The 26,080-nt window shown below is 52.0% G+C and overlaps 2 protein-coding genes across 5 annotated transcripts in view; both read left to right on the top strand.

Moving 5' to 3' along the window:
• Positions 1–12,079, top strand: part of Crhr1 (corticotropin releasing hormone receptor 1) — a 35,596-nt gene extending 23,517 nt beyond the window's left edge. The window contains exons 4-13 of one of the 4 annotated variants that reach the window (XM_090351619.1): positions 2,993–3,078; positions 8,138–8,244; positions 8,930–9,050; positions 9,241–9,394; positions 9,657–9,717; positions 10,481–10,553; positions 10,807–10,892; positions 11,131–11,266; positions 11,418–11,459; positions 11,849–12,079. In XM_090351619.1, coding sequence (XP_090207745.1) covers positions 2,993–3,078; positions 8,138–8,244; positions 8,930–9,050; positions 9,241–9,394; positions 9,657–9,717; positions 10,481–10,553; positions 10,807–10,892; positions 11,131–11,266; positions 11,418–11,459; positions 11,849–11,989 — 1,007 coding nt within the window. In that variant the 3' untranslated portion in view covers positions 11,990–12,079. The other 3 variants (XM_090351620.1, XM_090351622.1, XM_090351621.1) reach the window with 3 other exon arrangements.
• A 9,566-nt stretch (positions 12,080–21,645) lies between these two features.
• Positions 21,646–23,895, top strand: Sppl2c (signal peptide peptidase like 2C). The gene has a single exon (XM_090350014.1). The coding sequence runs from the start codon at positions 21,715–21,717 to the stop codon at positions 23,788–23,790; it is 2,076 nt and encodes a 691-aa protein (XP_090206140.1). The 5' UTR covers positions 21,646–21,714; the 3' UTR covers positions 23,791–23,895.
• Positions 23,896–26,080: the final 2,185 nt, after the last annotated feature.

Raw genomic sequence — 26,080 nt, 5'->3', positions numbered from 1 at the left:
GCTGATGGATCTAAAGATTTCTTACAACTCATGACTCAAATTCCCCACACCTAGCTACTTTCTTTACTACATGGATTAGGGCTACAGACTGGAGGGTTTTGGGGGGGCCTGGGAGAGTCCCAAGAGGGGACAGAAGGACGGAAGAGCCAGATAAAGCAGCTTGGTGCATCTGTAGTCACACCCTGACCCTGAGAGAAGGAGAAAGAACACAGGAGGGGAATGGGGACAAGAGGAGAGACTTGAGTAGGGAGAAGAGAAGAACAGCCTAAAGGACCAAGTAAGTCCAAAAGGTGAGTTTAGTCTCCAATTTGGTACCCAGTTGGAACCCAGAGAGCTTAATAACCAGTACAGGGTCACAGAGCTTGGAGACAGTCAGGAGCCCTGGCGCCCCAGCCCAGGCACTGCTGCATACCCCATGCCAAATCCTCTGCCGGCCAGGACAGAGGCAGCATGGGGCCCTGCCTCCCAGGGACCCTGTTTCCTCCCCAGCATCATGGCCCAGTCTCAGGCACCCTGATGTTTAGCCATAAGTTCCAGAGTTGAGCTGTCACACTTCACATGGAGGCCACCTTCCGTGGCTCCCTGTTGTTCCTGAGTGGATGTGGCCACTTCCCACATGTCCACCCTCAAGGGTTACTCTTATTCTGTACTCCCAGAGCCTCAGAAACCTTCTCAAAACTAAGTGCCTGGACATGTGTCAGCCCTGCCTTCAGCAGTCCCTCCTCCCCCTGAGCCTCAGTTTCTCCATTTGCAGGACGGGCTGGGGTTGGAGTGAGGTACCCTTTGGGGATCCCTAACTCTTCCCTTTGGGATCCCAGACAAAAGCAGGAGTGCTGGTCCTGCTCCCAAGAGAGTGAGTATTCCATGGCTAGAAAACTCCTCCTGCCCCTTTGCATTGTCAGTAGGCGGGGAGGCAGAACTGTACCTAATCATTAGGCACTAATTAATACATTTACTGATGAGGTGTTGCCAGGACTTACTTCTAGGCTTCTCCTCAGTGCCTTCCCTCCTGCTGCACTGGCGCTTCAAAGGAATGGGAAACATTTCCAAAAATATCCATTTTTCCCATGATCCTTTGAGAAGACTGCTCAGCTCAGCAATTAGAGACAAGGAGGTCGAATCTTCCCTGTAGGGGCTCCCTTTCTTCAGGGGTCAGCTCATCCTTGCAGGCCAAAACCTGCTGCTTGGGATAGGCTGCCCCAGAGACTGACTCCGGTATCCCATCCCAAATTGGTGTAGAGGGAGAGGGCAGAGGGGCTTCTCCATAATCTCCATTTGGAACCCCCTTTGATAAGGACGAGGGACACGTTCCCAGTTATGTAAGGTTGTATAAATACAGCTCAGCGGCAATAATCATAAACAAAATAGCTTACACCATATGTCAGGTACACTTGCAAGCACTGTACACTTGTTAACTAAAAATGCTCAGCCAGTGAGGTGGGAGCCGCTATCAAAAATCTTTAGGGGCTGACAGATAAGGAAACTTAGAGGTTGAGTGAGCTACCCAAGGTCACACAGCCTCATGCCCCTACCTCCAGGCCTCTGACTCTTTCTTTGCAGCTTCTGTTTGCACATCCACAGAAGACCCTGCATTCTCTGGCTCTTGTCTTCACATCCCATTCTGTCCACAGAACACCCATCGCTGAGCCCTTAGCTCTGGGAGTGCAGTGGGTTTTGTCTTCACTTAGCAAGAGCTCATTAGAAAAGTATCTGTCGTCTTCTTGCCAAACCATGCCTAGGGCACAGTTCTTCCTGGGACTCAAGTTTGCTCACAGTGAAGCTATAAAAAAGGGAAAAAAAATCCATGGAGCCTGGCCTTCCCATGTACTCTCGACAGCCTGAGCTGTCAGGTTAGAAAGGAAACCACAGCTGTTGAGTCCCGAAGCCAGGCCACTACTCCATGTCCTGGCAGGCATCAACTTCCAGATCTCTTTCTGGTCCTGATGCTACTGACTGACTGGTAACTCTTAGGCTCCTGGTCTTTAGGGATCTGCAAAAGCAGCCCTGACACTCAGGCTCCATTCCCAGCTGTGGTGTAGGCCCCTAGGTCAGCAGGAACCACAGAGAGGCTGTAATAAAGGAGGCTTCAACAGAAACAGCTCAGGGCCCAATTTTTTCTTGCAGCCTGTGCTGCTTAGAGTCAGAGTTAATTCAAGGAAATAGAGCCACTGATGTCAGAGAGGACCCGGGTAGGGTAGGTGGCCCTTAACAGCAGAGGAGATGGGACAGAATTTAGAACCTCCTTGATCCCTTCCCTATTAGATTTCAGGACTTTAGTGCTTGAGGGGGCTGGGAAAGAGGGTGAGATGGACTCTTGGAGCTGTCCTGCCCCTCCAAAAGCCCTAAAGCCAAACATTGTCGTCCATCCTCCCCTCAACAGCTCCTAAGGTGACAGGATCTGGCCGTAGTCCAGGCTGACAGCTGCCCGGCTCCCGCTGTCTCTGAGGCCTTGTCTTGCCTTCTTCCCCAATTCCAGGAGCCAGGCCAGGAGCAGCATAGCAAATCCCTAGTAAGCTATCTGTCAAGAGAGACCCACCTTGAGAGCTGTCACCAGCACAGCGTCATCACCTGTCATTTTCTGCCCCAAGACCTCTCACATGCTGCAGGAAAATGCCACCATGGAGGCCTTTCCCAAGATGTGTCTTGTGAGCCCCCCACCCCTGAAACACTACCCTGTGAGGAACACCCACAGAAACCTCCAGCATGGGCAGGCCTGCTATTTAATTGGCCATATAGGCTGTTCCCACAGTCCTTCCACGTGAGTCTTGATCTCGTCATTCTCACTAGCAGACAGGACCCAAGATAGGAGCATCTCGAAGAGCAAAAGGAATCAGAAAGTCAGGGTGGTGAGGAATCTTTACACACTCCTTCCCAGCTTTGCCTCAGGGCCCCAGCCAGCTGGTCCTGCGCTGCCCAAATGGATGGATAGATGGACAGCGGGATAGATAGATGCTGGACTGCTCTTCTGTCATGATCTCTCTTCTTTTCCCAGACAATGGTTACCGGGAGTGCCTGGCCAATGGCAGCTGGGCAGCACGCGTGAATTACTCTGAGTGCCAGGAGATCCTCAATGAGGAGGTGAGCCAGGCCCCCGCACTGAGGACTCAGGGCTGCCAGCCTGAGTTGGATGCCTGCCGCATGGCTAGCTGGCGGTCAGGGCACTAGAGGCTGATGTGGAGGCCCAGCCTGGGGCAGCTGGCTGAGAGCAGCTGGGGAGTTGGGGCCCTGTTCCCTCACTTCCAGCCATACTCATGAGCAGCTGCCAGCGCTAGGTGTCTGGAGGTAGGGCTGGGGTGCAAATAATCAAAAGATTCCTATCTGTTTCCATTCCCCCAAGTCTAAGAGAGACATCAAGGTGCAGCTCCCAGGGCCTATATCACCAGCAGGGATAAAAGATCCTTGGAAATGATTAAATGTTTTGGGGTACCCATTGTTACTGCACAATACAAAATCAAATACTATAAAAGAAAATTCAATGAATTCTCCCTCCCACCATTATCCCCAGCCACTGGATCCCAGAAAGCTGTCTTACTTCCCTCCCTCCCTGCTCCCTCTCTCCCTGTCTTTGCTCCTTCCTTCTCTCTTTCCTTCCTTCCTAATGAGATTTGAACTCAGGACTTTATATTCAAATCTACTTTTTTGCTAGTCCTGGGCTTGAGCTCAGGGCCTGAGCCCTGTCCTTAGACTTTCTCAAGGCTAGAGCTCTACCACTTGAGCCTCAGCACCACTTCCAGCTTTTTTCTTTGTATGTCGTACTGAGGAGTTGAACCTGGGTCTTTGTGCATGCTAGGCAGGCACTCTACCACTAGACCAGACTCCTGCCCAACATTCAAATCTTAGTTAGATGGGTACTCTACAACTTGAATCATGCCAGCAACTTTTTTGTGTTATTTATTTTGGATAAGCTCTTGAATTTTTGCCCAGGATTAGCTATGGGCAAATCCTAACTAAGAAGAGGTACAGGTAGGAGGACTACAGTTCAAAGCCAGCCCCAGTCAGGAACACGATCTTACCTGGAAAATAACTAAAAAGCAAAAAGGGAAAAGGACTGGTGGCTTGGCTCAAGTGATGAAGCATTTACCTAGCAAGTACAAGGTCCTGAGTTCAAATCTCAGTGCCACCAAAAACTCCCAGCAAGATCACTGCTGTCAGTATCTCCTTCTTCCAGTGTTGCCTGGGATGGGATCTTTTCCTCTCTCCTCCAGCAAGGTTATGTGAGGAAGAATTGGGGGCTTTGGCTGTCATAGCTCCCTGCACACATGTTGATGGAGCAGAGGGAACACCGTGGACTTGCAGAGCCAACTCTTTGGGGTTTGGAAGGTGCTGTGTGGCCCAGAGCAGATAGGGCTGAGAATAGCTCAGACTGATAGTGGAAGAGGTGATACCCTACACCCTGAAGGAGAGTTATAAGGGGCAGCCCCAGCAAATCAATAACCAGAGGACAGGGGTGCCATGTTCACCAGCAAACTCACCAACGGCCCCTAGTCGGCAGAGGTAGGAAACCCTGAGGAAGAGGGCTGTGGGAAGCTGATGACCAGAATCTAGCAAATAGTGGCTACCTGGCTGGGACCCCAGGGCTGGCTTTGCTCACTTGTGCTTTGGACATCAGCTTCTTCTCCAGTTCTCTGTGCCAGTCACTGTCCCCGGGTGTCCTGAGCTTCCCCGCTAGAGGATCTTTTGCTGTCCCTTGGTATGTTGCTGGCATTTCCTCCCCCGTGTCATTTGGAATGTTGTTGGATTTTTCTTGCATGTCACTAGCCACCTGTCAGTGTTGTTGGAGGGGGTCTCTCAAGATGTTGCTGTCTGTAAAGGGTGCTGGCCAGATGTCTGGAGGCTTCTTGGTGTCGCTGGCTGTTCTGTCTGGGCGTCACAGCACGCATTCATCTCAGCATGTTGATGTTGGTCTTTTTTGTGTGCTGCAGTAACAGAACCCCTGAGATTGGGTGATTATAATGAACAGAAATTGATTAGCTCATGGTTCTGGAGGCTGGGATAGTCAAGGTCAAGGGCTGGTGTCTTATAAAGGCTTTCTTGAGGCAAAAGCCTCCCTGCTTTGTCATACCGTGGTGGGAAAGCAGAGATACGACAGTATTAACAGCCTTACACGCAGATTCCCCATCACCCAAACACCTCTACACTGGAGATCAGACTTTGCGGGGGAGGGGGGCATATTCCTATCACAGCAGTGGTTATTTCACAGGGCATAGGCTGTCATTTCTTCTTCCTCCTCTTCCTCCCTCATTCTTCCTCCTCCTCCTCCTCATCCTCCTCCTCCTCCTCCTCCTCCTTCTTCTTCTTTGCCATTCCCAGAGCACTGTCCTTGGGTTTTTTCAAGGCTAGAGCTCTACCACTTGAGCCGCAGCACCACTTCCAGCTTTTTCTATATATGTGGTACCATGGAATTGAACCTGGGTCTTTGTGCATGCTAGGCAAGCACTCTACCACTAGGCCAAACTCCCCAGCCCTAGGCTGTCATTTCTATAGCTGTCTTCTTAGCTCTGGGATTGTATCAGGCTCAGGTCACAGAAGAGAGACAGAGCTTAACATCCAGTGCGCCCAGCACCTTAAGTAATCAGGTAGAGCAGTTATCCTAGAATGTTCCACCCTGGCTCCCCTTTCATCTTTGTGAAGAAAAGTCCTTGTGAGCTCCCATGACTCCTAAGCCATGCCTGCAGCTTTCTAGAGATTCCCCTGTTCCCAATCCTGGCTTGTACCCCCTAAGAAATGCATCACAAGTTCAGGGAGAAAAAGGACGTTTTTGGTTTTTTTTTTGGGGGGGCAGTTGTGGGGTTTGAACTCAGGGCCTAGGTACTGTCCCTGAGCTTTTTTTTCTCAAGGCCAGCCTTCTATCACTTTGATTCATAGTTCCACTTCTGATTTCCACTTTCCAGTAATTAGAGATAAGGGTCTCCTGGACTTTCCTACCAGGGCTGTATTTGAACCACAAATCTCAGATCTCAGCCTCTTGAGTAGCTAGGATTACAGGCGTGAGCCACCAGTGCCTAGCTGAGAAGAAAGACTTTCAAGCCCGGATGGCCCATGTGCTAATTGCCAGCCACAGGGTTGGGCCAATGACGCATCTTTTTTAATGGTAAAACAGAGATGCAAGGACTAAACTGTTTAAGAGAAAGAAAGAGAGAGAGAGAGAGAGAGAGAGAGAGAGAGAGAGAGAGAGAGAGAGAGAGAGAGAGAGAGAGAGAAAGAGAGAGAGAGAGAGAGAGAGAGATGGGCTGGGAGTTTGGCCTAGTGGTAGAGTGCTTGCCTGGCATGCATGAAGACCTGCGTTCGATTCCTCGGTACCACATACATAGAAAAAAAAAGCTGGAAGTGGTGCTGAGGCTCAAGTGGTAGAGCTCTAACCTTGAGAAAGTCCAAGGACAGTGCTCAGGCCCTGAACTCAAGCCCAGGACTGAAAAAAAAAAAAAAAAGAAAGAGTGAGAGAAAAAAAAATCAATGACATTGGTAAGAGTGCTCTGGTAGAGTGCTTGGTGTGCAGTAAATGCTTAATATGGGCTTCCTCCAGACCCAGTGACCTAGGCATATGGCAACTAGGGGCCAAGGCAGAGAGACTTCCTGCTACCCACATAGTAGAATGCCCTGGGCCTGTGAATGCCCTGGGGTGTCACATGTGTGGGCTTCACAGATGTTGTTATGACCCAGGGACATCTCAGCCTGGATTTATGGAAATTTTAATAAAGACAAGTACCAGCTCCAGACAGGCTGTGGCATGAGCAGATGTTCAGGATGCTCTCCCAGCAGCTGGCAGAGGCCTAGGAAGCCCTTGGTATGTGCACTGCCTGGGAGGATGGCCCCTCCCCCCTCCTCTTGCTGTCTTTCTCCCCTGTCCTGCTTCCACTCCCACCTCCATGCACACCTCCTGGATGAGGCCTGAGTTGCTAATATGATTTCCTGCCATGATCCTGGATGCATCTGTCCCCAGTTTCTACACCAGCTTTCTAGAATGAGGGGTGCAGCAGGCGGGAGAGTGAGGGAGGGCCCCTGTATGTGCCTGCTATGTGTTCAGCCACTGAGGCACTCCCTTGTTCTTGGATGAGCGTGGTTCTGTTTCCTCATCTAAATGATGGGAAGGGCTGAGGCAGACCTGCTCTTCCTGCTGTGGATTCTGCAATTCAGATGGGAAGGTCCGTGGAAGACCAGAGGGCCTCAGGGGCTTTGACAGGATGAAGTGGACTCTATGAGCCCAACTTTCCCAACACCTGGTATCTGTGGCCACTGGGGACTAACTAGCTGGTCCCTCACTTTGGGCAGAACCTTGCCTCACATTTATAGTCTTAGCAGCTAGCCAATCTACAGGTATGAGGTATGAGACAGTTTTTATAGTTCAAATTGTGTGACTTTGAGTGAGGGAACATAGTTCTGAATCTTTTTCTGCAAAACAAGATGAAGAAGCCCATCCACCTCTTCATCTGGGGTCACCTTGAAGGTTTGAAGCAATGACAGACAAGAAAACCTGTAGCCAGGCACCAGTGGTTCAGGCCTGTAATCCTATTTACTCAGGAAGTTGAGATTAGAGGATCACAGTTCAAAACCAGCCCAGGCAGAAAAGCCCATGAGATTTTTATCCCCCAAGGAACTACCAAAATTCCAGAAGTAGAGCTGTGGCTCAAGTGGTAGAGTGCCAACCTTGAGTGAAACAAAGCTATGGGAAGGTTTGTTCAGGCCCTGAGTTCAAGCCCCAGTACCAGCATACACATTCGCTTTGAGCAGTCCAGCCCCTGGGCCAGGAGGTGGGGCAGCCATAGGAGGGGAGAATTCGAGTCCTCGGGATCCTATGTACAGTCTGGTTCCATCACCAGGGCTGCTCCTCCCTCTCCTGGTGAATGGGAGCAGCAGACTGCAACAGAGAAGGCCAGGAAGATGGGGACTCAATCCAAGATGGTGGGGAACAGGGGAGGAAAGAGGTCCCAGAGGCTGGGGTCTCTGCACCCACTGGAGCCCCTGGCATTGGGACAGAATAGGGATGTGGGCAGTTGTGAGCAGAATACTATACAGGTCATCATTGTACACTCTGTCCCCATCACCCCAGGCACTGTCCACACAGAGCTATGAGGTGCAGCTATGTGCGAACCTCACCTTTGCCTCTCCCCACCTCACCTCTGCCTCTCTCCTGCCTTAGAAAAAGAGCAAAGTGCATTACCACATTGCTGTCATCATCAACTACCTGGGTCACTGCATCTCCCTGGTGGCCCTCCTCATGGCCTTTGTCCTCTTTCTGCGGCTCAGGTGAGAAGGCGTGGGGACTGCCACCTGCTCTCCCTATACCGTGCAGCAGGTGGAGGAAAAAATGCCCTGCCTCCCCAGCAAGCCTTGGGTGGGAGTGGCTGAGAAGGGGACCCTCTGACCTCTCCCTCCATGGACACAGGCCAGAATCTATGGGAGTCTCTGATCTCCTGGCTCCATTTCTGCCTGCTCCCCAGAACTACTGGGGATATGGCATGGGGAGGGACAAGCTCACAGCCAGGCTGGTCTGGACCCATCCCGGGTGACCAGGCAGGTAGATCCCTGAGGATGGGGCTCCATGGAGTGACATGCTATTTCAGGTTCAGATTTGCCAGGACCCAAGTGGTATGGTCAAGAATGGGGGCAGGAGTAGAACATGGGGGCTGAGAGCCAGAAGGGGGCTTTCTGTTGAAGACCTCGTATGCCTGTCAACCCTCTGACTTGCAATCTGAAAGCCCAGGGAGTAGGAGGGGACCCTCTGTAAGGAGCAGGCCTGGTTTAGGCCTTTAGTTTATGTCTGGGAAAGCATGGGGCATCAAGACCACCTTGCTGCCTCCTGTCTGGGGTGACCTGACCCCATTGGCCTCCCTTGCTGTGAGCCTCAGTCTGCCGTCTATTTCTCAGGGCTGGAATGATCTGGCACCTGTCCTTCATGCCCTCTCTTCTCCTGTCACCCCCTGCTGTCCAGGAGCATCCGATGCCTGAGAAACATCATCCACTGGAACCTCATCTCAGCCTTCATCCTGCGCAACGCCACATGGTTTGTGGTTCAGCTCACCATGAGCCCCGAGGTCCACCAGAGCAATGTGGTGCGTTTTAGCAGGGGAAGCTGAATGAGGCCAAACCCAAGGTCCGAGGAGGCTCCCGGGTGGCACAGCCCTGCAGAGGGGGCCAGGCAGGCAGGGGCCCTTGGTGTCCATGAGGACCATACCCAGGGTAGGGAACTGCCACTACCTGCCTTCCCCCAGGCTTATCATCACCTCTGGGGGTGGGGGACAGGGCTGGTGCAGGTTGGTGACAGCTGCCTATAACTACTTCCACGTGACCAACTTCTTCTGGATGTTTGGAGAAGGCTGCTACCTACACACCGCCATTGTGCTCACTTACTCCACCGACAGGCTACGCAAGTGGATGTTCATTGGCATCGGCTGGGGTGAGCTGGGCCTCCCCTGCCCCAGCCTCTCCCCTCCCCCCCCCCCGTATCAGGCCAACCTGCTGCGGCCTAGGAGATGGAGGATGGACCCCCTTCTCGGGGGTAGAGGTTGGGGGCTGGGGGATCATCATGAACATGTTCAAATTCACCCCCCCCCAGAAACTCTGCCTCTTAGGCCCTGTTCAACCTCTCTTGGGTACTCCAAGCCCAGCATCCCCCAGTATCCACTGAAGGGCTCTGTGATGGTCCCTCTCTCCCCTAGGTGTGCCTTTCCCCATCATTGTGGCCTGGGCCATCGGGAAGCTGTACTATGACAATGAGAAGTAAGTCACCTTCCTCTTCCTAAGCCCAGCTCCAGGCCCCTAACCTGGCTCTGCTGGACACTCCCCCAGGGCCTTGGAGCATTCTACTTTCCTCTCAGGACCCAGACTTCTTTGCTTGTTTGTTGGGGGGTAGAGATATGAGAAATATAAACAAGGAGAAAGAGGGGAGGGAGGGAGAGAGAGAGGAGGAGGAGAGAAGAGAGAAGAGAAAGAAAGAAAGTAGGATGGGTCTGAGCAGCCCTGAAGCTCCACCTAGTGGTAAGAAGTAAGCACTGCGGAGAGGACCAATGACAGGAGCTGGCTTACACAAACTGAGCTTGGCCTGTGTGTTGTTTCTGAAATTTTTTATTTAGAAGCCAGCTTTTTAAAAAAGATCAAGAAGTTTCACATACACACTTCAGTTTCTGGTTTATGAAATTTTTGATATCTTAGCCGCTGTACATCTATGTCCCACAACGACATAGAATCTCTATCCAGTGGGTACACCCACTACCTGGAGCTTACCAGAGAAGAAGTCACGATAATGATAAAGGGTAAAAGGGTAAAGACTCCCTTCTTCACACCCCATAGCTGAGGATGCTCCCCCACATGCAGGTGGGATAAATGAGGTTCTACAATGGGTCCAATTGCCAGGCCCAGAACTGTGGGTGCCCACATTTTTACTTCAAGGCCTGATTCTGTGTTGACAGGCACTCACATCCTCCCTGTCACTAAAACCAATCCAGATGACTCCGCCTCCCCTTCCTTTCCTCTGACCTTCCAGGTGCTGGTTTGGCAAACGGCCTGGAATATACACTGACTATATTTACCAGGGCCCCATGATCCTGGTCCTGCTGGTAAGAACCTGAGGGGGGGACAGGAGATAGATGGATGGATGAATGGATAGATAGATGCATACATACATACATACTCTGCATCCCTCTGCCTAGAAAAAGGTGCTGCCCAAAGAGGGGGTGGGGGTCCTGGCTGGAAACGTGCAGGTGTTTGTGCAGTACAGAGAGGGAAGAGCCAAGGGGGTGCTGAGGCCAGTAGTGAGTCCCCACCCCAACAACCTGTACATGTCTCTGCCATGCTGCCCCCATGTTGTAGATCAACTTCATCTTCCTTTTCAACATTGTCCGCATTCTCATGACCAAACTCCGGGCATCTACCACGTCTGAGACCATTCAGTACAGGTACCTGGCTCCTGCCTGCTCCGTCCCCGGGGTGGGGGGGACTTCAGGCCTCTTAGCCTCTGAGTCAGGGTCTTGTTTTAGGCCTGGCAATTCACTACACTGCGGTCCTGCAGCCCTCCTGCCTCCCGCTCCAGACACTCCTGGGTCCTGCTTCTCCCTCCCCCAGACCCACCTCCTTTACCAAGCTTGAGCCCCACCCCTGCTGGGTGACCTGTGACTCGGCCACCCCCCTCCCCAGGAAGGCTGTGAAGGCTACACTGGTGCTGCTGCCGCTCCTGGGCATCACTTACATGCTGTTCTTCGTCAACCCCGGGGAGGACGAGGTCTCCCGAGTTGTCTTCATCTACTTCAACTCCTTCCTGGAATCTTTCCAGGTACTGCCACCCAGGACTCACCCGCTCTGGACTGCAGGGGCACTGGAGGAGTCTCCAGGCACAGGCTGGAATGGGGAGGAACTGGAGCAGCCTAGCCGGGTGGGGCTCCACTCGCACAAGACGCCCTGACTACTTCTTGTTTCTCCTCCAGGGCTTCTTCGTGTCTGTGTTCTACTGTTTCCTCAACAGTGAGGTGAGGATCTGGGACTAGGGCTGTGCTCAGGGTCCTGAGGCCACTGAAACTAGAGATTGTCCCCCCTCCCCACCTCTTCTTGCCCAGGGCTGGTTTCTGATGCCCCACCTCCCCGGAGTCCTGAGAGTTGCTGCTGGGCACTTTGGGAGGGCTACACCATTCCTGACAGCCTCTCCTTTGTAGCTAGCATTGGGGCTTTGGTCTCCCCTGGAGGAGCCAAGCTGACAGCCAAGCGTGAGCAAAGCGTCTCGACACATGTGAACCGCCAGTGTTCCTAACACAAATGTCTCCACCTCCAGTGAGCTCTGGACACTGCACATCTGGACAGAGGTTTGAAGCAGCTCAAGGAAGGGGACCCAGGGATCTCACACTCTACCCTGTGCCCACAGGTCCGCTCTGCCATTCGCAAGAGGTGGCATCGATGGCAGGACAAGCACTCTATCCGTGCCCGTGTCGCCCGTGCCATGTCCATCCCCACGTCCCCTACCCGGATCAGCTTCCACAGCATCAAGCAATCCACAGCTGTCTGAGCTGCAGACCACGGAGCAGCTTGGACGCGTACAGCCGTGGGGAGGATGGCTGAGCTCGCAGCCTTCCCACTCCCTCCACTGAACAGTGACCCTGTGAGCCTGGGAAGCCCCCAGCCCAGCCCAGCCCAGCAGGAGTTCTGGTCTGATGAGTAGATAGCCACTTAGAGCTCTGGGCTGGGCCCAGGGCCTCTGGCTCCCCACTTCCCCTGTTCTCCCTGGAGAATGGGAATAGGCTGAAAATGGGGAGCTGGGAATCCCCAAAGCAGTTAGGGGACCCTCCAAGCACTATCTTCAAGAGCACAAAGTGACCAGCCTGCTGGAGACCTGGAGTCTTCAGTTACCTATGGGGAGGCCACACACTGTCCCAGCATCATGGGAAACTCACGACAGCATCCTAGTACCTCCTGGCTTTTGTGATGCCACTGAAAGCCAAGGCTACGTGAACTGGTCAAGATCCTTAGAAAACAGGTGACATCAGACATCTGGCCATATCACTAGCAATTACCCCGTCACCAGAACACCATCAGCGCTGTGGCACTGCCACCAGAAATGCCCTGCCTTGCTGCCTTGCACCCTTGAACATTTATTACCCTGCAGGCCACTCTGACTTCTCTTACCTCACCTTGACTCCTGCCACCTCTTGTCTCTGGGTATCCCCCCCATTTGTGAGGACATGGGGGAACTGAGGAGATAGCTCAGTGGCAACCTGGCCTAGCATGCACAAGGCTATGGGTTTGATCCTTAGCCTCACAAGACAGCAAAAGGCCAACACTTCTGATGAGAAGACTGAGAAACCTGTGAGGGAGAATCAGGGTGTCCCCTCAGCCTCTCTTTGAGGGGTCGGAAACCTCTGGGGGTGCCCCTCAGGCTTTAGTGGATGGTCTCTGGGGCGGCTTACTAGCTGAGCAGAGAGAAAGGGACCCTCCTTCCTGTCCAGGTGCCCTGGACCAGGACAAGCTGTTCCCATCCCAGACATAGCTGGCCTCAGCCCTGACCAGAGCCGTCAGTGTTCAGAAGGTTGGTCTGTAAAAGAAGGCTCTAGAAGACCAGGGTGTCAGCTGTGAGCTAATAGCTGATGTAAATAACAATATTTATCTTTTCAACCACATTTGTGAAGACCCGCCTGCCATCTGCCTGGGGTGTGGGGACAGGGTGTCTCTGAGAATAGAGGCCACTTTCCTTTCTTGAGGGGTGCTGTGTTGCGAGGAGACCTGCCACTCACACCTGACCCAAGTGGAACTCTACCCCTAAGAGAGGAGCAACCCACCTGGGCTGCAGGATCATGGGAACTGGGGGAACTAGGGAGTTGATGTGAAGCACCTCGCCCCCATCACTGAGGGAACTGAGGAGCTGGACCTCAGTCCACTGGTTGAGGGCTGTTCCCAGGAACCATTAGCTCTCCTGCACCTACCCTATCCACAACAGCTAAGGGGAGAACTCTCAGGCCCAGCACTTGCAGGCCACAGGAAACCTGAACTGTATGGGGCATGGATAAGACATCAGACCCGACAAGGGCTCCAGAGTCACCTCTGGAGCGACTTGCCTCTGTATCTCTGACCAGGGAGAAAGTGTGTGTGCGCTTGTCCACACATATGTGCATAACGTTGGGTATGAGGGTATCTGCGTTCCAGGGACAAACTGCTCAGGAAGGGACGTCACGCCGAGGAGCACCTGGGATCACAGAGAAGCTGGGTTGTCCTTGAAGGCCAGATGGGGTGCTCTGCCCAGCCAGCTCCCCAAGCTCGGTACCCTTAAATGGAAACCGGAGTAGGAGACCTGAGGATGCCAGGACTCATGAGCGGATGGCTCCCTGAGCCATGTGGGGAGCAGGGGAGGGGGTGAAGGGGGGGCTGAGGGGAGCAAGAGATCACCCTGGTTACTGATCCCCTGAACCGGAAGTGGTTGGTCAAGTCACCACTGAGATGGGATTCTTCACTCTGCCTCTCAGCCAGGGCAGAAGTGAGGTAGACAGGCTAGAGGGGTGTGGAGGGGCTGAGCTGGGGTGCTGCCTCCTCCTGCTGTGCCTCCTGGCTACTCAGCTGTTACTCCAAAGGCCTCCAGTGCACCCAGGAAGATGCTGGGCCTATGCCAGGGCCAACTAAGTAGCTGTCCCTGGAGGAGTGTCAGAGACGGCAACCTTCAGAACAGCCCCTGCCCCTCGTGCTCCAAAGAACTTTGCTTCATGCCACACCCATAGGCCACTGTCTCCTAAAAAGTCCCCACATCTAAGCCAATTTCACCCTGAAACCCTCTTCATGGAAGAAAGCTACCCAATGTCCCAGTCTTGCTGTCCTGTCACCCCCTCCAGCCTGGTACCATGAGTCCATGCACCTGAGGCAGGGCTAGAGCAGCTGGATGTGGGGAAACCATATGTTAAGGGAGGGAGAGAGATTTGGGGGTCCTGAATATTCATGCCTTATTTGGGACCAACTGGAGATTGCTTTGAAAGCCACAAAACCCTTTATAACACATGCTATCTAACCCTCAACTCACTCAAGGAGTTTGGGAATGCAGCCCATTTTGCAGCAGAGGAAAGCAAGATCAATCGATAATTGATCTTGGATGGAGGATCAATCCTGGGTTCTTTCTCCACCTCACCTGGGTACAGTCTTTGGGCCATGGGCTGGGAGGCTGAGACCCAGAAAGCAGCCAGGACAGTGAGGAGGCCTCAGTTTCAGACCAATCTAGATAAAAAAAGAGACAGGCTGTGTCCAGCTGCAGAGGCCAGCTGTGTTGGAGCAATGAGGGCTCTGTACACCCAGCGTTGAGGCCCCACCTTCTCCATCCCCTCCACTCCTTACAATGATATTTAACCTCCCAACTGTGCAGCTCATGCTACCAGAAGCCACAAAGGGCCTCTCACACCCCACCTAGGCTCTGCCCAGCCCCTGTGGGGGTGCCATTAGCCTTCCACTTGGGGGAGGGGTATCTCATGATGAAAGTGAACTCAAACAGAGAGATAGAGCATTACTGAGCATTGCGGTGAGTTCCCAGATATCAGAACACACAAGTGACTATCACCTGCTCTCCCTTCTGCCCTGCGAATGTGTCTCCCATTTAACAAATGGGGAAAGTAGAGCTCAGAGATGACAAGAGATATCCCTGAGACACTGAGCCATAGTGTGGCTGGGTGAGAATACAAGGTGGCCTCTACAGTATGTAAGTGTAGGCAGCAGCAGATTTCTGCCGTGACCTTCCCTGCCCACTCCCTCCTTCAGTACCTACCCCAGGACATTCCTCTGCGTCCTCATCTAGTTGGAGCTCAGGCTGGACTAAGGGCTCCTCACTTCCCAGTTCCCAGCCCACCCCCAGCTCCACCTGGAAGCACAGCCCCCCCACCCTGCTTGCAAGCCACCACCCTGCAGGTCCTGAGTTACATCCTGCAACTCAAGTTCCGAAGAGGCACGGCAGTGTGGGCTGCTGTCCAGAGGTAACTGTTCTTCGCATGGTCCTAGACAGACCCTGCCTCATTTCTCACTGGGATTAGGCAGAGGGTGGGGATGGAAGAGTCTTAGGGCTCTGGGGAGCACCTCCAGCTAGGGTAGGCAACATGGCAGGAGATGTCTCTGCCTGTCTCACCTTCATTTCCAGAATGGTATGGTGGGGGCTCCCTCCCCAGCTCTGCACCAGCTCCAATCACAAAGCAGAAGAGGAAACCTGCAAACTGGGGTGGAAGAAGGAGCCAGGGATCTGCATGCTTCCCTAGTTTTCTGAAAACTGCACCCTGGCTGTCACCTGCTATCCATCCCTACTACAATCACTGCCCTGATTGGATGGAAGTAAGTGTCACTTGGGTTCAAAAGGAAGGCAGAGGCCTGGGCTCCCATGGCCTCACTCAGCTCAAGTTGGGCAACAAGGGACAGGAAGATGCTGCAAAGTTGTCAAAAGAGACTGGGTGGGGGGTGGGGGGAGTTTGTTTAGTGGTAGAGTGCCTGCCTTAGTATGCATGAAGACCCAGATTCGATTCCTTGGCACCACATACATAGAAAAATGCCAGAAGTGGTATGGTAGGGTTCTAGCCTTGAGAAATTCCAAGGACCATGCTCAGGCCCTGAGCTCAAGCCTAGGACTGGCAAGAGAGGGGGGGGGAGGGAGGGAGGGAGGAGGGGGGAGGGAGGGAGAAGGGGGGAGGGAAGGAGGAGAGAGAGCGAGCTAGAGCGCCTGGGGGTCTGCAGAGTCCAGAGGCAAAAAGACAGACTGGGAAATGGGCCGATGGGTACAATGTATATGTGCCAACCAAGATTGTATGAGTTACAAGGGAGGGCAACCTCAGGGCTGGTGGCCCTGGATGAGGCAGGAGAGCAGACATGTTCTGGGGAAGCAGAGATCAAATGGATGGCAGGAAGCCTTCATCTGGGCTTGGAGGGTGGAGCCTTCAGAGAATTTGAACCTTGGACACTGGGGAGCCTATGGGCAGATTGGCGAGGAAGGTGGGAGTGGGCTCCCAAAATGGCCATGTTTACTGGGCTCCAGTGTGAGGAACATGGTCACTGACAGATGCTAGAGAACCTAAATGACCCATCCTGAGGACAGAGCCACTGCGGGCCAATGGAATTAACCTTTGTTGCTTTATTTATGATGATAAAATGCCCATAACATAAACCTTAACCATTTCTGCCATGTAAACATATACGATTCAGTGGCATTAAATATATTCATACTCCATAAATATATAATTGTATATATCGATAAAAATATATTATTCACAAGGTTGTACAACTGCCCCCACTCTCTAGCCTGAGAACATTTTCATCTCCTGCCCCCAGACCCATGGAAACCCCATAACACAGCCAGCTGTCATAGGTCACAGCTCTGGTGTATCCCTCTAGATTTGCCTCTTCTGTAGTTATTTGTCCTTTCAGCTGGCCTTTTTTTCCCCACTTTATCGTGATGTTTCCAAAGTTCATCCACAATGCAATGTGTAATCAAAAAGTTGCTTTTATGGCTGGGCAATGCTCTCTTCTATGCAGAGACCACTCCCTATCCATTTATCAGTTAAGAGAACTCAGATTCTTTCCACATACTAGTGTTGGTTTGAATGGTCTGTTTATTCTTATAGATAAATACCCAGGATTAAACTTACTGGGACATTTGATCATTCTCTTTAACCAATAAACTATCTCTCTTTTCTACCATGGCTGCACCACTTTTTGTGTTTCCATCGGCTGTAGGTTTTTGTTGTTATTGTTTAATAACAGCTACCACGGAGGGCATGTAGGTCTTGGTTGCTAAAAGATCCCCCAAAGTCTCTTTTGGATAGCAAGGTCTCAGTGATGATTTCAGCTGTCTTAGCTGAGGGAGGGGGGAAAGCCTCTCTGAGGGGCTGTGGACCAATTGGCATCTACTTAAAGTTGAAGTGCTTGTGAGGCAGGCAGATCATACAGGGTCTGTGATTATTAGGGCCATTTGCAAGCCTAGCCCATAGATCTACCCATCCATCCACCTTAAGATGCTTCCAAAAAATGATTACAACCCCCAGATGATTCTGATAAAATCGCTGCTGCCAGCCTACTGGGCATCATGATCCTGGTAACCAAGATGGTTTTATTTTTCTTTAAGTATTACGAAATTACCAGTTTATTGAAAAAAATACAATAATGGAAGATGAGTGCATGCATAATTAAATAGTAAAATACAGAAATGAGGATAAATACATACTGTGCATACATACAGATCTCCATTTCCTTAACATCCCAGAAATGAAAATTGAAATAAGCATTTGCCACAGAGGAAAAATAGAAAAGAGGGATTTTTTTAAGTAGCTTGAGTTTGTACAAAGGTGTATCCATTTAGCAAGGAAGTATATAATACATCTTAATCAATGTCACCCCCTTTCAATATTCTCTTCCATCTCTCCCTTAACCATCCCTTCTCTTACTCTTTTGTTGTTGTTTTTTAATGTTAGTTCTGGGGCTTGAACTCAGGGCCTGGGCACTGTCCCTGAGCTTCTTTTGCTCAAGGCTAGCACTCTACCACTTGAGCCACAGCTCATTTTCCCCTCACTCTCGTTAGTTTTGTAAGCTATACATTGGATTCTTGACCACATTCTCCCCTTCTTCTCCTCTTCATTAACCAAGATGTTTATCCTGCCAAGTAGAACCCTCCCCTAGGGCACATGTGAGGAGGATGAGGATGAAGCTCTGGCAAAAAAAAACTTCCAGCAATACAAACACAGGATCCCAATTCAAGATGCCCTCACATCCATAATACCCTAGCCCCACCTGTCAATCAACCAAGGATAACCCCTCTGCCAACTTCCCCCAAACCATCCCTAAATTCCCTCTGAGGGATCTTATCCACAGGGTTGTAGTGCTCTTGCTCAACCTGCTCCTGCACTTTCTCCCTCTCTCTCTTTTAAATTGTTTTTGTGTAGTTGATATACAGAGGGATTATAGTTACATAGTCACAAGAATCAGTACAACGCTTTTTTTTTTTGGTCCGTCGTGGGGCTTGAACTCAGGACCTGGGCGTTGTCCCTGAGCTCTTCAGTTTAAGGCTACCACCCTACCCTTTGAGCCACAGCACCACTTCCAGTTTTCTGATAATTGAAGATAAGAGTCTCACAGACTTTTTAGTGCCCAAGCTGGTTTTGAACCTCAATCCTCAGATCTCAGCCTCCTGAGTAGCTAGGATTACAGGACTGGGCCACTGTGCCCGGCTAGTACAAAGCTTTTTGAACCAATTTTCCCCTTTCTATTGCTCTCTCCCAATCTTCTCCTCCCATCCCCACCCATAAGATATCCATTTCATTTTCTACGTGGTGTCTAGTGAGTATCACTGCTGTGTTTGTTCATCCTTGTTCCACCTTTCATTTGCTCTCCCTTGCCTTCCCAAATACAAAGCTCTTTCTCTTGAAGCCTACTTTTCCTTTTAATAAACCCATTTCACTGTTGTTTGTCTGTGCTCTACTCAGTTCTTTATTTGGGATGCAAAGGACCTGGAACCAAGACCCAGATGGAAGACTGTCATCCCTGAGACCCCCATCTGGTAATGCTTGGACTCGGGGAGAGGAGGGGCACCAGTAGGGGCACTGCTGTGTGCTAAGAGCTGCGCAAGCAGAGTCTTCTCCCTTTCTTCAGTGTCAGCCCTCCCAAAGGGCAGCTGGTAGATTCCTCCCCTTGGCCCTGCCCACTTCTCCCCACCCCCAACAGCTGGTAGCAAATTTCTAGTCAGTTGTATTTGGTTCATATTCAGGACTTGGGCACTGTCCCTGAGCTCTTTTGCTCGAGGTTAGCACTCTACCACTCTGAGCCTTACTCTACTTCCAGTTTCCTGGTGGTTAATTGAAGCTAAGAGTGTCTCACTTTCCTGTCTAGACAGGCTTTGAACCTTGATCCTCAGATCTCAGCTTCCTGGGTAGGTAGGATAATAGGCGTGAACCACCAGCACCTGGCCCTAACATGCTTCTGACAATTTACTTGTCATTGTAATTACTGTTGGTCATTTCATTAAATGTTACATTAACAAATAACTCAGAAGCATACAAACAAGGAGAAATGTTTCTTATGAAAATTCAATTGAGAGTCGGGAGCTGTGGCTCATGCCTGTAATCCTAAATACTCAGGAGGCTGAGATCTGAGAATCAAAGTTCAAAGCCAGCCTGGGCACAAAAGGACCTGAGCCTCTTACCGCCAATTAACCACTAGAAAACAGGGTAGGGAAAAAGCCTTAAGCTGAAGAGCTCAAGGACAGTGCCTAGGCAGAGTTCAAGCCGCAGGACTGGAAAAAAATTCAGTTGAATGCTTTAGTAGACACTATACATGAATTATGAAAAATAGATGTCAAATTAAGTGTTGGCAAGATAAATACTTAAGTGTGGGGTCTGCTTGCCGGCTGCTTTGTATAGTCCTTTAAACTAACTCTCCACTTCAAAGAATCCAGGGCAAAGCCTTAACTAATTTTTTTTTCCAGAAATGGAAATAGAATTAAAGCCTGAACACCATGAATAAGAAGCAAGTGGCATGAGTCATGCCCTCAGAAGAGAACTTGATGCAGAAAGTAGAGCAGCCAGGCTGGAGGCTGAAGCTGGAGGCTGAGATCTAGAGTGGAGTACAAAACCCATGCTGAGATTCTCTACAGAGCCTGGGCCGCTCAGGGCCACCTGAACAGGCCCTGTCCTGCAAGTCCTTATGCATGTGAGAACTGATCATGGCAGTGCTGGTTGTTGGGACAGAATAACTGGAGCATAAGTTCCAGCCCCTACATCCCAGCTCCAGCACACCAAGTTACTTCCTGCACGCACCAGCTGCCTGGGCGACACCATTCTTCAACAGCCTATGGAGGGTGGAGAAGGCCCTGGGCAGGACGTTCTGGGTGGTGTGTGAGAGGATATGGGTACCAGAGAGCCAGTGCCTGAGGATCCTGACCCAAAGTTTTTGGCTATCTGGCTTCTCTCTCTCCATCTGGAAATCTAGCCTGCCCCTCTCAGAGAAGAGGCAGAGAAAGAATACAGAATACAGCTCAAAATGTAAGACATTGACGCTCTGTGATTTGAGCAGCACAAGAACCCCCAATCTTAGCTGAATCTGATTGGGTTTCTCTAAGCATCAATTATATTCATTTGTGGCATTGAGTGGGTTAGGGTAAGGTTCAGCTGCTATAACAAAGAGGCCCACAAGAAATGTGTGGTAGACTATACATCTCTCCTTGCTGTATTCCACAAGCATCCCCAAGCAAGTACACCATGCAGGAATCCAGGGACCCACTCCCTTCACTTTTTTTCCATTTCTTAGGCTATTGTCCTCCTCATGGTCAAAGCCAGTTCATAGTCCTATCCTGCCTCTAAGGTGTGAGAAAGAAGAGAGAGTGGGTAGAGAGCTCCATAGTCTTTCCACCATGGCCCTCGATTTCTCCTGGCAGGGACTTGGTGATGTGGAAATTCCTAACTGCACAAGAGGCTAGACATGAATCTTTGTCACATCGTGAGAATTTTTGCCATGCTCCTGAAAGGCCAGCTTGCAGCCATGGGCTGTGTGGATGTTAGGAATAAAATAACCTAGCATCTCGAAGACGCTCAACAAATGGCATTCGACATTGAGTAGGACCTCAGAAGCTCGCAGATCCAAGGTTTCGTTTCTTTTCCTTTCTTTCTTTCTTTCTTCCTTTCTTTCTTTCTTTCTTCCTTTCTTTCTTTCTTTCTTTTTTGCCAGCACTGAAGCTTGGACTCAGGGATGAGCACTGTCCTTTGGCTTTCTCAAGGGTGCTCTACCACTTGAGCCACACCACCACTTCTGGCCTTTTCTGTGTATGTGGTACCGAGGAATCGAACCCAGGGCTTCATGCATGCTAGGCAAGCACTCTACCATTAGGCCATGCTCCTAGCCTCTTTTCTTTAGAGAGCCTAAAGAAGAATGGTAACTTGCCCATTCACCCAGGGACAACATTGGTCCTGGATCCTGTCTGGAACCCTCAACCCCTCTCACTGCCAGTTACCTGCTCTAGCTTTAGCAGGGCCTGGGCACAGCAGGGCCCAGGTGACCTGGCAGCAGGGGTCAGGGTTGAGGAACACGATTGTGAGGACCACAGGCTCCACAACCATGACCTGGGCTGGAGGGGACACAGCTTTATGACTAGATAGGTGTGGCCCTGGTTTCCAGGGACAGGTGGCCAAGCTGGTCTGTGACAGAAGGCCCCACCCACCCCCACTCATCCCCACCACCTTGGGAGGAGAATTGGGCCGGGGTCAGCTGAACACCTGGGGACAGCACAGCAGGAAGCTGAGGAGGATGGCGTACCTGGGTGTCCTCCTCCCCGTGGCCTTGTTCCTCCACCTCCTCCTCAGCATGACCGTCCGGGGGGAGTACGGGGTGGTCCACGTGGTGTCAGAGAACTGGACCAAGGACTACTGCATCCTGTTCAGCCCCGACTATGTCACTCTGCCCCGGGACCTACGCCATGCCCCCCTCCTGCCCCTGCACGATGGCACCAAGGCCTCCTGGTGCCCAGGTGAGAACTTCTTCCATCAGGCCCAGCCCAGCTCCCCCAAAGAGCGGCCCCTCTACCAGACCACCGCCATGGTGATGAGGGGCAACTGCAGCTTCTATGCCAAGGGCTGGCTGGCGCAGGACCAGGGCGCCCACAGCCTGCTCATCGTCAGCCGTGTCCGCAACCAGCAATGCTCAGACGCCATCCGGCTGGGCCAGGACCCCCACAAGCTCCTTCCAGACCTGGCCATCCCTGTGGCCGTGCTCCGTTACACCGACATGCTGGATATTCTCAGTCACACCCATGGCCACGCCAGCATCCGTGTGGCCATCTACGCACCTCCAGAGCCCATCATCGACTATAACATGGTGGTCATTTTTGTCCTAGCCGTGGGCACCGTGGCGGTGGGTGGCTATTGGGCGGGCTTGATGGAGGCTGACCGGCTACAGCGACGCCGGGCCAGAGGAGGAGGGGGGCCTGGAGGTCACTGTCAGCCGCAGGCATCAGCAGCTCAGAAGGTCCTGGAAGATGAAGATGATGAAGATGGGCCTGTGGATTTCACCCCGGCCATGACAGGGGCTGTGGTCGCCATGTCCTGCTCGATCATGATATTACTCTATTTCTTCTACGATTGCTTTATCTATGTCATGATCGGGATCTTTGGCTTGGGGGCCAGCACTGGCCTGTACAGCTGCCTGGCACCCCTCGCGCACCACCTACCCCTGCAGCAGTATCAGTGGCTTCTGCCTGGCCGCCGAACATACCTGAAACTTCCGAAGCTGTTACTGGGGATCCTATGCACGGCGGTCACTCTCTTCTGGGTGATTCACCGCAACGAGGACCACTGGGCGTGGCTCCTGCAGGACACGCTGGGCGTGGCCTACTGCCTTTTTGTCCTACGGCGTGTACGGCTGCCCTCACTCAAAAACTGTGCCTCTTTCTTACTGGCCCTGCTGGCCTTCGATGTCTTCTTTGTCTTTGTCACCCCCCTGTTCACCAAGACGGGCGAGAGCATCATGGTAGAGGTGGCCGCGGGCCCGTTAGATTCTTCCAGCCACGAGAGACTACCCATGGTGCTCAAAGTGCCTCGAATGCGCTTTTCGGCCTTGACCCTGTGCGACCAGCCCTTCTCCATCCTGGGCTTCGGTGACATTGTGGTCCCTGGCTTTCTAGTTGCTTACTGCCACCGCTTTGATGTTCAAGTCCGCTCCCGCCAGGTGTACTTTGTGGCCTGTACTGTGGCTTACGCTGTGGGTCTTCTGGTCACCTTTGTTGCCATGATTCTCATGGAGATGGGCCAGCCTGCCTTACTCTATTTAGTGTCTAGCACGCTGCTCACCAGCCTGGCGGTGGCTGCCTGCCGCCAAGAACTCACTCTCTTCTGGACTGGCAAAGGCAAAATCAGGACAAATGCCCGGCCTGTGACAGGATTCTATAGTGTTCTTGCAACTAGCTCCATACAAAAGCAGGAAGGCACAGAAGTGACCACTAGCCTCTGCAAGTACGGGGTGGTCACTGAGCAAGGCGAAGAGGACTCGGAAAGCAATGCGGAGGAGGACACAACCGATATGGTCACCATATCTGATGACGAAGCCACCAACCCAGAAGGCCACAGTGAGAGCTCTGAGGGTTGGAGCGACGCCAACCTGGACCCGGAGGAGCTGCCACCTTCCTCCTCAGAGACCTCAGAGGAGACGATGCCACTGATGCCAATGGCCATGTTGATCCCGCTGATCCCGCTGATGCCCCCGCCCTCAGAGCTGGGCCATATCCACGCCCAGGCACAGGCCCACGATGCTAGCCAGTCCTGGGCCGGTCTTCACAAGAGGAAGGGCTTGAAGGTAAAGAAGAGTATGTCCACCCAGGCTCCCCTGTGAACTGGAGCCTCTGGGCCCTGTACCTCTACCCAGGTGGCAGAACACTGTGGAGCCAAGCCACGCATGGCAAAACCAGATTGGGGCATTAGAGAAATTCCATGTCTACCTGAGGAGCCTCTTTGCTTGTTAGGACTATAAGAGGGCGGCGGTTTGTGCAAAGCTAGAGGGTCATTGGGAGTTGGGACATTTCTTCAATTTTCAGAGGGGAAACTGAGGCCAGAGAGAGGGCATATGACTTGCACAAGTTCACTCGAGAAGGTCAGCATTTGCTCCCGGAGCTCATCAGGGAGCTTTATTCCTTCCTTTGGCTACCTGAGCTCCAGTTCCTTAGCCTGGCAGCTAGGCCATCACCTGATCCCTCCCAGCCCTAGCCTCATGACTCACGCTCTGCCAGCCCTCAGGCCTCAAGACCGTTGCTGTTCTTGAATCCCTCCACATCCTCGCTCTCTCTCTTCACACATGCTAGTCCCTCTGGCTGTGATGATCTTCCCACCCCAGACAGAAATCCTCCAACTCAGATTCCTGGCTCACTAGAAAATCCCTAGCTTCCCTCATGCCTCAGCTGAACATATCCACCACCCCAAGGCCAGACAGCCGTTCTAAGCCCAGTGCATTCTGGCATTCAGTTACCCATTCCATCCACAGGTAGTAAAATAAAAAAAGGCCCTGCTGTGTACCTGCTCTTGTGGTGGGCACAGAGCAGGGGATGGAGGGTTGCTGCTGATAGGAGGAAAAGTGGAGACATGGTACAGACAAGAATCAACCTGAGAATCCTCTTAAAGTGTGGGCAGGCAGGGTGGAGATGTACTGAGAACACACAGACCTGGACTTGAGTTCCCACCAGCCTCAAAATCTCTGGGTAACACACCAGTGTCCTTGGGCTTAGAAGTTGCTTGATTAGAGCAAAGGGATGAGAGAATTCCCAAAGGAGAAGCTCTGCTGAGGTGAGGGGAACCATACCCCCAAATGTAGTATTGCACTATGGGTATGGTCCTAGAGCTGAGCTGCCCACTTGAAATCCTGCCTCCACCACTGATTTGGAGTTTACCTTTGAGCACATGACTTCACATCTTTGTGTTCAGCTTGCTGATCTGTAAAGTGGGGTAACCATAGAGCCTACCTATGATGGGGTTGCTGGTAAGTCTGAGTGAAGTGGCCATCAGGAGATTGACACAAAGCCCTGCCAGGGACAAATTGCTGCACAATGCCAACTGAGGTAGCTGTTCTTCCCAAAATGTAAGCGTCACTCACAGAATCAAATCCAACTGTTGTAAGGGCTTGGGATGGGGGAATTCTTCCTGGAGCTTCAACAGGCCCATCACATGCCCACTTCCCTGCCACCACCACCTCTTGTGCTTCTCGTCTACCTGGAATGCTTTCACAACATCCTGACCCTGCCATTCTCCTCCAGAAGTTGACCTGGCTGGCTCCTCCCATTTCCAGACCCCATTCATGGAGTCCTTCCATATCATCCTTTCTGAATATGCTGGCCCCCACTGTACACTGCTCCTTCCTTTTCTTGTTCTCCCCAGTAGCGTTCAGCTCCATGAAAGCAGAGATCTCGGGTGCTTGCTTGGATGTTTTCAGCACCACGGAGAGGGTCTGACTCAACCTAGATACTTGGCTTGATTGAGGAGTGAACAAATGAATGAATGCATGAACTAATGAGTGAATGATGAATGAATAAATGAATAAACAAGATGCTGATCCCACTTAAATGTAAAGGAGCAGGAACACTGTCCAGGCCACCTCACCGGGGTCTTGTAGGGCCCTGATTAGAGGGAAGGTTAGATTCAGGTTAGGCCCTAAGATGAAGGCAAGGGCAAGCAAGGCTAGGGTGGAGAGAATGAACAACTTAAATCCCCACTCCTGGTGGGGGGGAGACACAACCCTTTAGCAACCACAAAGCCAGGCCAGGCAAGGACAGAGGGATGTGCTCAGGCCAGGACACTCACTAGAGGTGTTGGCAGCCCCTCCCACTGCAGCCAGAGGCCATCTGGCCTGGACAGAGGGGCCACCACAGGCTCTGGCTCACCCCCAGTCCAGGCAGCCTCCCCACTGCTGACCTGCGTCACTGGGCCTGCAAGACAGGCTACACCCCTGCTAGGCCCAAGGGGAAGGGCTGGACAGAACCCAAGCCTTTTGGCCCCAGAGTGAGGATTCAGGGACAGGCCAGGAGTGTTGGCTCCCAGGCAGGGTGTCTATGAGGACACACAGCAGAGCTGCCTAAGCAGAGGTGTCTCAGGACAGGTCTGGTAAGGGAGTCACCTCCTTGTCATCCCATGGGGGC

This window comes from Megascapheus bottae, chromosome 17 (assembly GCF_031878675.1).
Source record: "Megascapheus bottae isolate mThoBot1 chromosome 17, mThoBot2.hap1, whole genome shotgun sequence".
Lineage (NCBI taxonomy): Eukaryota > Metazoa > Chordata > Mammalia > Rodentia > Geomyidae > Megascapheus > Megascapheus bottae.
This window is presented reverse-complemented; position numbering and strand designations above follow the sequence as displayed.